Raw genomic sequence first — 11,540 nt, 5'->3', positions numbered from 1 at the left:
TGTGGAATAAGTCAACAGCTATAAATAACTGCATGAATACTTTCTGAAGGCACTGTTAATATTCATTAAAATAGTCTATGCCGCTCATGTGCCATTCAGTCATGCACAAATATCCATGTTGATTCTCTTTCTGTTGTTACTCTGTAATATAATAGTTGATACTAAAATAATGATCAAGGTTTAAGGTTCCTCTCCCGGGAGATGTTGGTGGCAGGTGCCACTACCCCCATTGATAGTGTAAGGACCTGAGAGTCTAGTCCAGTATAGAAACATGTTAGCACAATACATTGGTCCCTGTGTCATTTTACTCCTTAACCAACCCCTTCCTCCTGCACATGTACATGCAAACCGCCACCTCACACACATGCGTGTGCACATTAACACACACACACACAGTTTATTAATAGGACTTGTTTGGCCAATAAAACTTGCTGGTAATCCTTAGGGGGCAGGAGTGAGAGGGGGTCTGGGTGGGGGTAGGGGTCTGAGAAGAGGGTTCAAAGATAGATGCCGTCCCACCCACTGCTTGTCCTCCAGCTGATCCCTCCCTCTGCCCTCTACTCCTTTACCCCCTTGCCTCACTGTTGCCATTTTCCTCAAGCTGTAGATGGTGCTAGGCCATAGGTGATAACAACCATGAGAGATTACACTGTTGGTTCCACTGACATAGTAACTATCTCTATGATATTGTACCTCTCTGTAAGATTAAGGGAGATACTGAGGATCTTCACAGGATCTGTGAGAACACTGACTGCTTTGATTGCCATGGCATTTTACACCAATAGGAAGGTAGTGGGGGCAAATTATGTCATTCAATCGCCACATGATTGGCTTGTTGACCTGTCTGTCAACCTTTCACTATATAGAAATCCTCAGATGTAGTTGAAGTCCTCTGATGTCCTTTTATCTCCCCAGACATCAAAGTGGGAAAGTATGATTGAAGAATGAGTACTGGACACATAGATATTAGAGTGGCCTTGATTTCCCCATGTACGCTGCCAGGTTGTGATGTATAAATAGGTGGGCTGTGTCAGTGTGTGTGACCACAGTGCCGAGGGGGGTTGTGTTTGTGACATGGGGGAGGGGGCTGGGGAGTTGTGGCAAGGGTCCGGGGGCTGGCGGTGCTCTCTTATGTGCTGAGACCCAAGAAGCCGCCCCGGGAAGGTGGTGACGGGTGGCCAGAAGGGCACGGATTCAGAGTATTTGGGTGTTAATTGAACTTATTGGTCCGCTATTCACAGCCTTGACGTGACGGTGATTTAAGAGACTAGTGTGAGAGAGAGTGGGATAGAACAGGCTATCTGATGATCGCTGCTCCTCAGAGGTGACTGGGGCACAGCAAGGCTGGGAGGGCGACAAACCGTAGCCTCCATTTTGTTAGCAACGAGATAAGGAAATAACTTACTTACTGCCTCATGCCACTCTGATAGTACACTGAGTGTACAAAACATTAGGAACATTCTATGACAAACTGACCAGGTGAATTCAAGTGAATGATCCCTTATTGGTGTCACTTGTTAAATCCACTTAAATCAGTATAGATGAAGGGGAGGAGACAGGTTAAAGGATTTTTAAGCCTTGGGACAATTGAGATGGATTGAATTGGCAGGGGGTGAATGGGCAAGATATTTAAGAGCCTTTGAATGGGGTATGGTAGTAGGTACCAGGTGCACTGGTTTGAGTGTGTCAAGAAATACAATGCTGCTGGGTTTTTAATGCTCAACAGTTTCCCGTGTGTATCAAGAATGATCCACCACCGAAAGGATATCCAGTCAACTTGACACAACTGTAGGAAGCATTGGAGTCAACAAGGGTCAGTGTCCCTGTGGAACGCTTTCAACACCTTGTAGTCAAATTGGGGCTGTTATGAGGGCAAAAGGAGTGTAAAAAAACAATATTAGGAAAGTGTTCTGATTTTTTGTCTCTCAAACTCAGGTTCATTCTAAAATACAAAGGAGAGAAAGGTATTTAGAGACGATATTAGAAACTAGATGTTCATTCAAGATGTATCGTTTTTACTATGTCTGGGATTTTTAAAGCAGTGCGTGACAGGTCTTGTGAAGAAAGGTGGCAAAGGCTAGTTTTACATTGATTTAGGAATATTGCTTATTACTTTACAGCTACACCTGACCTTCTTGGCTCCATTCCCTTCCAGTCCAATTTTAGTCCTTCCACCTCAGCCTTAACACTGGAGTAGTTTACTCCTGCACTCCGACCCATAGTGAAATCTAACTAAGCCTAGGATTCACTATAACGGAGAATGCCTGCTGAGAATTCATATTCCAGGAAAGCAGAATATAACATATTCTCCAGTTTTACGACCTTGGCAAACAGGCATAGTTCTTCTGTTACCCGTCCACAGAAATGTGAATAATCCAAGTTTGTGAGTTGCAACAACAAACTACCCAATATAATTTGCATGCCCCCCATTGAAGAGTTATCTTTAAAGTCTTCCAAAGCCTTTCTAACCCCACTTTACCGCCTTACAACCACCCAGTCACTCAAAACACCCCCGTTCCCCTTTCACTAGGCCTGCGACCACACAGTAGTATTGCTTTCCATTGCATTTCTCCCCCAGGACCAGTGAAAGTAGACGTGTGTATGCCCAGAAAGTTCAGCTTTTAAAAACAAGAGGGGAAAGGTTAACTTTCACAAATTGAGCTATTCAACATCAGGCTTCCCTTTCCTACCTCTCTTTATTACATATATCTGTCACAGACTACGCACACACACGTACACAGGCAAACACACACACACACACATTTAAATATATATATATCTTCACCTTTATTTAACCAGGTAGGCTAGTTGAGAACAAGTTCTCATTTACAACTGCAACCTGGCCAAGATAAAGCATAGCATGCACACACGCAAACACACACAAGTGAATGAATGCATGGACACACACAATTAGACATGTATTGCATAACTCAGCGAACACACACACACAAACACACACACATTCTCTCTCTTCCTTTCACTTTGGACATGGTTAACGGATAGATGAGAGTCAGGGGTTCTGGATTGGAATCCCTGTTTGTAGAGAGATCATATGAAATCTCCTTTAGTTTTCTCTACAGTATCTGATCTCACATGTATCTTGACATAATAATGTGGTTGGCTGCCTTGTTTGAACCCTTTGAATGAATCCCTCATATAGGACCGAGACCCCCGTTTATTTTTGAAATCCTTCAAAAATATTTGCTTTGCTTGGTCCTTCACATTCTAACCATTCTTCTGAGGAGCCTGTCTGTGCTGCCTGGGTCCCTTGACTTGGAAAAGTGCTGGGTTTTTGCCTACCTCATTAAATAAGTGCCTTGTTCCCTCCCCGCCCGATCGAGGGATATGAGAGAAGAGGACAAGGAATAGAAATCCATTCGCTCATTTTGTCTACCTGCCACCGCCAGAGCTGTAAAGAGCATTATCTTTCCACATCACTGAGAGATGGAGAACACAGATGGGTTGTGATGATGAAATAATTCATTCCTTTCAATTCTCTTACAATTCTCTTAACCGGTTAAAGAATAGCAGGACAATAACAGTCCAATACTGTTCATGAGAGTTCAGAATATTCATAGTGCAGTAGAGCGGTAGAGCGTAACAGTGGGTTCGTCACTTTTGCACTCACCCACTGCAGTAAATGAAATAACATATTTCCTGCTACTGAAATGGTTCTGAAACTAACTGAGTGCAATGCCCAAACATTCAGTGAACGTCTCTACCCCACCCAAACCTACAAGGGATGGCCCCTCATTCTATACGGTGAGACCAGGGTATCAGAGCAGTAGAGGATTGGGACTGAATTAACAGAGTTAATTGCATGATTAACAAGCATTTCGCAACACCCGCAATAACATCTGCTGAATATGTGTATGTGACCAATAAAATGTGACTTGATTTGATCCGACCTCCAACCATATGCCATTGTGCTCCCTATCAAGAGCAGTATGGCTGTCCAGATGTAGATCTTTAAGGGAGAGGTGTCTCTTATTACACCCATAACGACCTCAGACAGCCAGTGTCTCTGGGAGAGTAATGTCAACCCAAGCTGTGCCAAGCTCTGCCATTGTTCTCCACAGTGCGTTTATGGCTTGGTGTCTGATATATGATAACCAATAAGTAAGAGGAGTAATAATTACAGGGCTCACATGTTGGATCATCTGATTACTGGATGTAATACAAGATGGTGGGTTTGTTTGAAGGATAGTTATTATAAAGACATACAAAACCTGGCAATGGCAAGCTTTGTTATATTGCAGTGTTGGAAAAGGGAGAGTGTGTGTGGTGTGTGTGTGTGTGTGTGTGTGTGTGTGTGTGTGTGTGTGTGTGTGTGTGTGTGTGTGTGTGTGTGTGTGTGTGTGTGTGTGTGTGTGTGTGTGTGTGTGTGTGTGTGTGTGTGTGTGTGTGTGTGTGTGTGTGTGTGTTTGTGTGTGATTGGAATTAAACTCAACATTTGTACTTTCTTCCAAAAAGTGGGAAATCAATTCTCAGATTCGGTGACACCCCCAACCTCTCTCATGCCTCCCTGTTTGATAGGTCATTCCAGTCACTGTGCCTTTCTAATGGCTTCCATGGACCTACAGTAGTATTTCAAATGGACTCACAATGGTTCTACGGTGTGCACTTTACCCCTTGAGAAGCTATACCTAGATAAATATATTTTTGTTAAGCCTCTTTTACTCTTAGGCCCCATCACTTTGCCTCATGGCTTTGAAACCTGGGCCTTTTAGAAGGGCTCACACATCTGAATGCATAGAAAAACATGAAAGAACTGTGAAGTATAATACTAGATTTATCAAAAGCATCATGCTGACGTGGAGCAAGATAACATCTCTGTGTCTGGAATGCACTTCCTCTCTGGCTAGATGAGGATCAAGCCCCAATTTGAATTTGAAGGCAAAGTGACAGCATATTTTACCAACTGCCAAATCTGATACAGCACCACATAACACCAGGGGTTACGTGGTTTTATTTGCCTACCGTCACCACCATTTGTCAGAAAAGAAAGCAAAATAGTCCAAGCTTTCCTCTCTCTCTCTCTCTCTCTCTTTGTGGCTGTTTTCAGGAAACCTTTTCATAAACTCAAGTGTTGGTGAAGCTGCGTATTTAAATATTTGATGCATTTTGTACCTATCTTTCATTTAGCCTTGAAAGCTCAAACATCTCAGATTTAGCATCATGTGTCAGAGGTGCACCTAGTTTTTGAACATGTCTGATATTTTTACCAAGACCAGCATTTATTATGCTGTGCATCACTGTCATATTATAAGCTGTTGGATCATACTGTCTCTTTGATATTTTCTGGTCTCTCTTTGGCCTTTCCCAAGATAGCCTCATCAATGGGATTGTGTGCATGAGTAGAGTCAGCTATATCACATAGTGAATGAAAAGATCAAACACTTATTTGAGCTGTCAAAGGGGGCAATTGTAGCCTACCATTCAGCCACTAGATGGTAACAATAGTTTTTTCCCTAGGCACAAACACTGACCACATAACATGTGCCATGTTAGTGATACCAGAGAGAATAATATACATTATGATACTGTACGATAAAGAGTGACCAATTCACTACTCACTTAAACCATTTCAGAAGCAGAAGATTTGTAGCCTCTCATAAGATGCCTTATAAACTATTTGGACATTTAAATTTAACTACGCTGGGCGAAGCTGGACCAATTGTGAGCTGCCCTATGGGACTCCCAATCACGATCAGATGTGATACAGCCTGGTTTCAAACCAGGGGCTGTAGTGACGCGTTTTGCACTGATATGCATTGCCTTAGACCGCTGTGCCACTCAGTAGCCCAATAGGACATAGCCTATTGTAAAAAATAAAACAGTAGCCTAAGGATTATGATCACTATTAAAAGATTAACATTTATCCTAACCTCACTCACCACTTTCAAATTCCCAAATAAAGAAATGTGGAATTAATAGAGTCGTGAGTGCGCTTAAAGACGCTTCTCATGTCAGTGGTGGGCGGTACGAGACGGAAGCGTCGCGTCATGGAAATGCTCACCCTCGCGTCGGGTAAGAGCCGCAGATAGAAGAGAAAGTTCAGTGTTCTCAAACGATGGATGGAGAGCGGTTGTCCGAGGTAGAGTGAAATATATCTACTGCTGCAAATAGCTGCACCGATTCAGCTTTAAACATTTTTTATTCCAAATTAAGAAGTCAAGGATAAGGAGTCAACACTTTCTGTAATGAACGTTATTTAAACTCACCACCGTTATTTTCTCATTTCATTGCGAACTTAATTTTCTAGATTGAACTCTGCCTTCCTCGAATTGGCTCGGAGGCTGCCTTCTAAGAACATTTAAACATCTAATTCTGGGGAAGCTTTTTTTATATATATATCATAGACTAATGTTTACCTACTGGAATTATTTTTTGTTATATTTTACCTGCATTTGTGTTGTGCATCAGCATAGAATGCATTTGTAACAACGGCTTTTTAACGCTTGTTGGGGCTGTGCTTACAATGGTAAAATAATACGGAAATATCCTCTTGAATTTACATTTTTGGTCTGAACAAATACAACTATTTGTTAGACTAATCATATGACTGAAAATAAGCATGGAGGGGTCTCCTTTGAAGATACTGATTTCTCTCTGGTGTCCGCTCATGATTGCTGCCTACAGTGTGGAGCTAGGAACCTACGACCTAGAACGAGGGAGACCAGCCAAATGCGAACCCATAGTAATTCCCATGTGCCAGGGCATTGGCTACAACATGACCAGAATGCCCAATTTTATGGACCATGAAAACCAAAAGGAGGCTGCCATCAAGCTGAATGAGTTTGCACCTCTAGTGGATTACGGCTGTGATGTGCACCTTCGTTTCTTCCTCTGCTCTCTCTACGCCCCAATGTGCACTGATAAAGTGTCTACCTCCATCCCAGCCTGCAGGCCCATGTGTGAGCAGGCCAGGCAGAAGTGCTCACCCATTATGGAGAAGTTCCACTACGCATGGCCTGACTCGCTGGATTGCTCCAGGCTCCCGACCAAGAATGACCCCAACGCGCTGTGCATGGAGGCTCCAGAGAATGACACCAAGACAGATATCAAGAAGGGAGAGGACATGCCTTTTGTTCCCCCTCGGCCCAGGCAACCGGGTAGCAGTAACGGGCGCTCCATGGGCAGTCTGGGGTCCTGCGAGAACCCAGAGAAGTTCCATTACGTGGAGAAGAGCCAGTCGTGTGCTCCTCGCTGCTCCTCTGCAGTGGATGTGTTCTGGTCCAGACGGGACAAGGACTTTGCCTTCATCTGGATGACGGTGTGGTCAACACTCTGTTTTGTCTCCACGGCCTTCACCGTTCTCACCTTCCTTCTGGACCCCCACCGCTTCCAGTACCCCGAGCGGCCCATCATCTTCCTCTCCATGTGCTACAACGTCTACTCTGTGGCCTTCATCATCCGCTCGGTGGCCGGGGCCGAGAACATCGCCTGCGACCGGGAGAATGGCGAGCTCTACATCATCCAGGAGGGGCTGGAGTCCACAGGCTGCACCATCGTCTTCCTCATCCTCTACTACTTCGGTATGGCCTCGTCCATCTGGTGGGTCATCCTCACCCTCACCTGGTTCCTGGCCGCTGGTAAGAAGTGGGGCCACGAGGCCATTGAGTCCCACAGCAACTACTTCCACATGGCCGCCTGGGGCATCCCAGCTCTGAAGACCATCGTCATCCTCACCATGAGGAAGGTGGCAGGGGATGAGCTGACGGGTCTGTGCTACGTGGGCAGCATGGACTCTGGAGCGCTCACCGGCTTTGTGCTCATCCCTCTGTCCTGCTACCTGGTCATTGGCACGTCCTTCGTCCTCACCGGCTTTGTGGCGCTCTTCCACATCCGCAAGGTGATGAAAACCGAAGGCACCAACACGGAGAAGCTGGAGAAGCTGATGGTGAAAATCGGCATCTACTCCATCCTGTACACGGTGCCCGCCACCTGCGTCATCATCTGCTACTTCTACGAGAGGCTTAACATGGACTACTGGAAGTTCATAGGTCTGGAGGTCAAGTGCGTGTCGTTCCCCGGGCGCCGGAACGAGGACTGCTCCCTAGAGTCGTCGGTGCCCACCGTGGTGGTGTTCATGCTGAAGATCTTCATGTCCCTGGTGGTGGGCATCACCAGTGGTGTGTGGGTGTGGAGCTCCAAGACCCTGCAGACCTGGCAGGGCCTGTGCAGCAGGAAGCTGGCATCAGACAGGACTAGCAGGAAGCCCTGTGGCAGCGTGAGCTGCAGCACACACTGTCATTACAAAACCCCTGCCGTGGTGCTCAACATGGCCAAGACAGACCCTTACTCAGACAGCCCCACACATGTCTGACGCTGACAGTCAGTATATTAGCAGTATGCAGTTCATTCAATGCTCTGTCTAAACACAGGAAGCTACTGGGGTGACATTGTAATATATAGAATAAGAATAAGATTGAGATTGAGAGGAAGGAGAGAAGTTATAATTCAACTGTCCATTGTTGCTTTTCTGTGCAACGTTCCTTATTTCAGTATTGATGGGAAATGTTCAGTATTGCTCTCTATAAACACACAAGATGTGTGGACTGTATTGCATAGAGATGCTCGACTGCAATGCAGAAAAGGCATTGCATGGACATTTTAAAGGAGAGGCATTGTTCTCCCCTGAACTGGGTATAAATAACTACATAAATATGTTTAAATGTTAAACAGTCTATTTATTGTATATATATTTAATTGAAGTTTACTTTGGTTTCTCACATGCTTTGATTGGAGTGAACATGCATCCATGAGGCTAAAAGAGTAAACTACTGAGCATCAAGGAAAATGCAGTGCCTCTTATTGGGTTCTTAAAAATAATACAATTGGGTATACATTTTCAAAACTGCCTTTTAATTGTATGTTTTTGGTTGTGGTTTATTTACTATTATTAAATTGAGTGTGAATCCTATACATTTTTCAATATGGCTTAGCTTCATTGGATTGATTGAGAAAATTATATTGAGAGACTTGGGAGGAAAATGCATTGAAAAAATATTGAATTTTACATTATCTTTGATAATAATTTGGCTCTATAATAAATAAATATAATTCTTACAAAATGAGAAGTTATATATGGCTATAGATATCCATGATTCATTCATGTCATTATCCCAGGACGACCAGAATGAATCAGATGTGCTAGACTGGTTGAAGTAGACTGTAGTAGGGTTAATTCTCTTTTAGGTGAAGTAGACTGTAGTAGAGTTCATTCTGTTTTAGGTGAAGTAGACTGTAGTAGGGTTCATTCTCTTTTGGATGAAGTAGACTGTAGTAGGGTTCATTCTCTTTTGGGTGAAGTAGACTGTAGTAGGGTTAATTCTCTTTTGGGTGAAGTAGACTGTAGTGGGGTTCATTCTGTTTTAGGTAAAGTAGACTGTAGTGGGGTTCATTCTGTTTTAGGTGAAGTAGACTGTAGTAGGGTTCATTCTCTTTTGGGTGAAGTAGAATGTAGTAGGGTTCATTCTCTTTTGGGTGAAGTAGACTGTAGTGGAGTTCATTCTGTTTTAGGTGAAGTAGACTGTAGTGGGGTTCATTCTGTTTTAGGTGAAGTAGACTGTAGTAGGGTTCATTCTCTTTTGGGTGAAGTAGATTAGTAGGGTTCATTCTCTTTTGGGTGAAGTAGACTGTAGTAGGGTTCATTCTCTTTTGGGTGAAGTAGACTGTAGTAGGGTTCATTCTCTTTTGGGTGAAGTAGACTGTAGTAGGGTTCATTCTCTTTTAGGTGAAGTAGACTGTAGTAGGGTTCATTCTCTTTTGGGTGAAGTAGACTGTAGTAGGGTTCATTCTCTTTTGGGTGAAGTAGACTGTAGTAGGGTTCATTCTCTTTTGGGTAAAGTAGACTGTAGTCGGGTTCATTCTCTTTTGGGTGAAGTAGACTGTAGTCGGGTTCATTCTCTTTTGGGTGAAGTAGACTGTAGTAGGGTTCATTCTCTTTTGGGTGAAGTAGACTGTAGTAGGGTTCATTCTCTTTTGGGTGAAGTAGACTATAGTAGGGTTCATTCTCTTTTGGGTGAAGTAGACTGTAGTAGGGTTCATTCTCTTTTGGGTGAAGTAGACTGTAGTCGGGTTCATTCTCTTTTGGGTGAAGTAGACTGTAGTAGGGTTCATTCTCTTTTGGGTGAAGTAGACTGTAGTAGGGTTCATTCTCTTTTGGGTGAAGTAGACTATAGTAGGGTTCATTCTCTTTTGGGTGAAGTAGACTGTAGTAGGGTTCATTCTCTTTTGGGTGAAGTAGACTGTAGTAGGGTTCATTCTCTTTTGGGTGAAGTAGACTGTAGTAGGGTTCATTCTCTTTTGGGTGAAGTAGACTGTAGTGGGGTTCATTCTCTTTTGGGTGAAGTAGACTGTAGTGGGGTTCATTCTCTTTTGGGTGAAGTAGACTATAGTAGGGTTCATTCTCTTTTGGGTGAAGTAGACTGTAGTAGGGTTCATTCTCTTTTGGGTGAAGTAGACTGTAGTAGGGTTCATTCTCTTTTAGGTGAAGTAGACTGTAGTGGGGTTCATTCTCTTTTGGGTGAAGTAGACTGTAGTGGGGTTCATTCTCTTTTGGGTGAAGTAGACTGTAGTGGGGTTCATTCTCTTTTGGGTGAAGTAGATTAGTAGGTTTCATTCTCTTTTGGGTGAAGTAGACTGTAGTAGGGTTCATTCTCTTTTGGGTGAAGTAGACTGTAGTAGGATTCATTCTCTTTTGCAAATGAAAGGTAGCCTAATTCCTATGGTAATGCCAACATGCAAATATCAACTGTAATCATTTGGAGAATTTCTCTCAATATAAGGATAAATGCAACAGTTTATATTCCTAACTTTTGTAGCCTAATACGCCCATTTCTTCTTACTCCAAAGTCGTAGCCTCTTTGAACACATTTATCACAGGACAATAAGGCCAACATTTGTTGTTTATTTTCCTGTCAACCATTTGGTCTTTAATTTCCTCTCCTGCTTTGAAGCAATTTTCTACAGTGAGAATCGCGTGCCATATGTTCAACTGCATAGGCTGCATATAAGCTAGATCCTGGAAGCAACATGGACACACTATTCCTCAAAGAGAATTGGAGATGAATAGAGGGGCAATCCAAGTAGTCTCAAGGTTCGGGTCATCATCTTTAAAGAGATACTTCCTGGTTTTGACAATGAAGCCCTTTATCTACTTCCAGTCAGATGAACTCATGGATACCATTATGTCTCTGCATCCAGTATGAAAGAAGTTAGAGGCAGTTTTCCGATCCAAGGCTAACCAGCGTTAGCGCAATAACTGGAAGTCTATGGTATCTACTAGCATACTAGCAGTTACCATAGACGTCCAGCCATTGCGCTAACACTAGTTAGCAATTGTGCTAACGCTTGTTAGCAACTTTCTTCAAACTGCAGGCAGAGACATACAAATGGTAGGCCTATTCAAGAGTTCATCTGACTCTGGGGAAGTAGATATAGGGCTTCATTGCCAAAACCCTGAAGTATCCCTTGAACATGCGGGAGCTGTTCACAGAGAAATATATTTAATGGGTGTGCTAATCCTTTCCCTG

General features: G+C 43.4%; 1 protein-coding gene across 1 annotated transcript; it reads left to right on the top strand.

The window, feature by feature from the left end:
- Nucleotides 1-6,055: 6,055 nt before the first annotated feature.
- Nucleotides 6,056-8,926, top strand: LOC112265312 (frizzled-9). Its single transcript, XM_024442481.1, has one exon. The coding sequence runs from the start codon at nt 6,578-6,580 to the stop codon at nt 8,327-8,329; it is 1,752 nt and encodes a 583-aa protein (XP_024298249.1). The 5' UTR covers nt 6,056-6,577; the 3' UTR covers nt 8,330-8,926.
- Nucleotides 8,927-11,540: the final 2,614 nt, after the last annotated feature.

This window comes from Oncorhynchus tshawytscha, linkage group LG13 (assembly GCF_018296145.1).
Source record: "Oncorhynchus tshawytscha isolate Ot180627B linkage group LG13, Otsh_v2.0, whole genome shotgun sequence".
Taxonomy (NCBI): Eukaryota; Metazoa; Chordata; class Actinopteri; order Salmoniformes; family Salmonidae; genus Oncorhynchus; species Oncorhynchus tshawytscha.
Note: the sequence above shows the minus strand (reverse complement) of the source record. Positions and strands in the feature narration are given on the sequence as shown.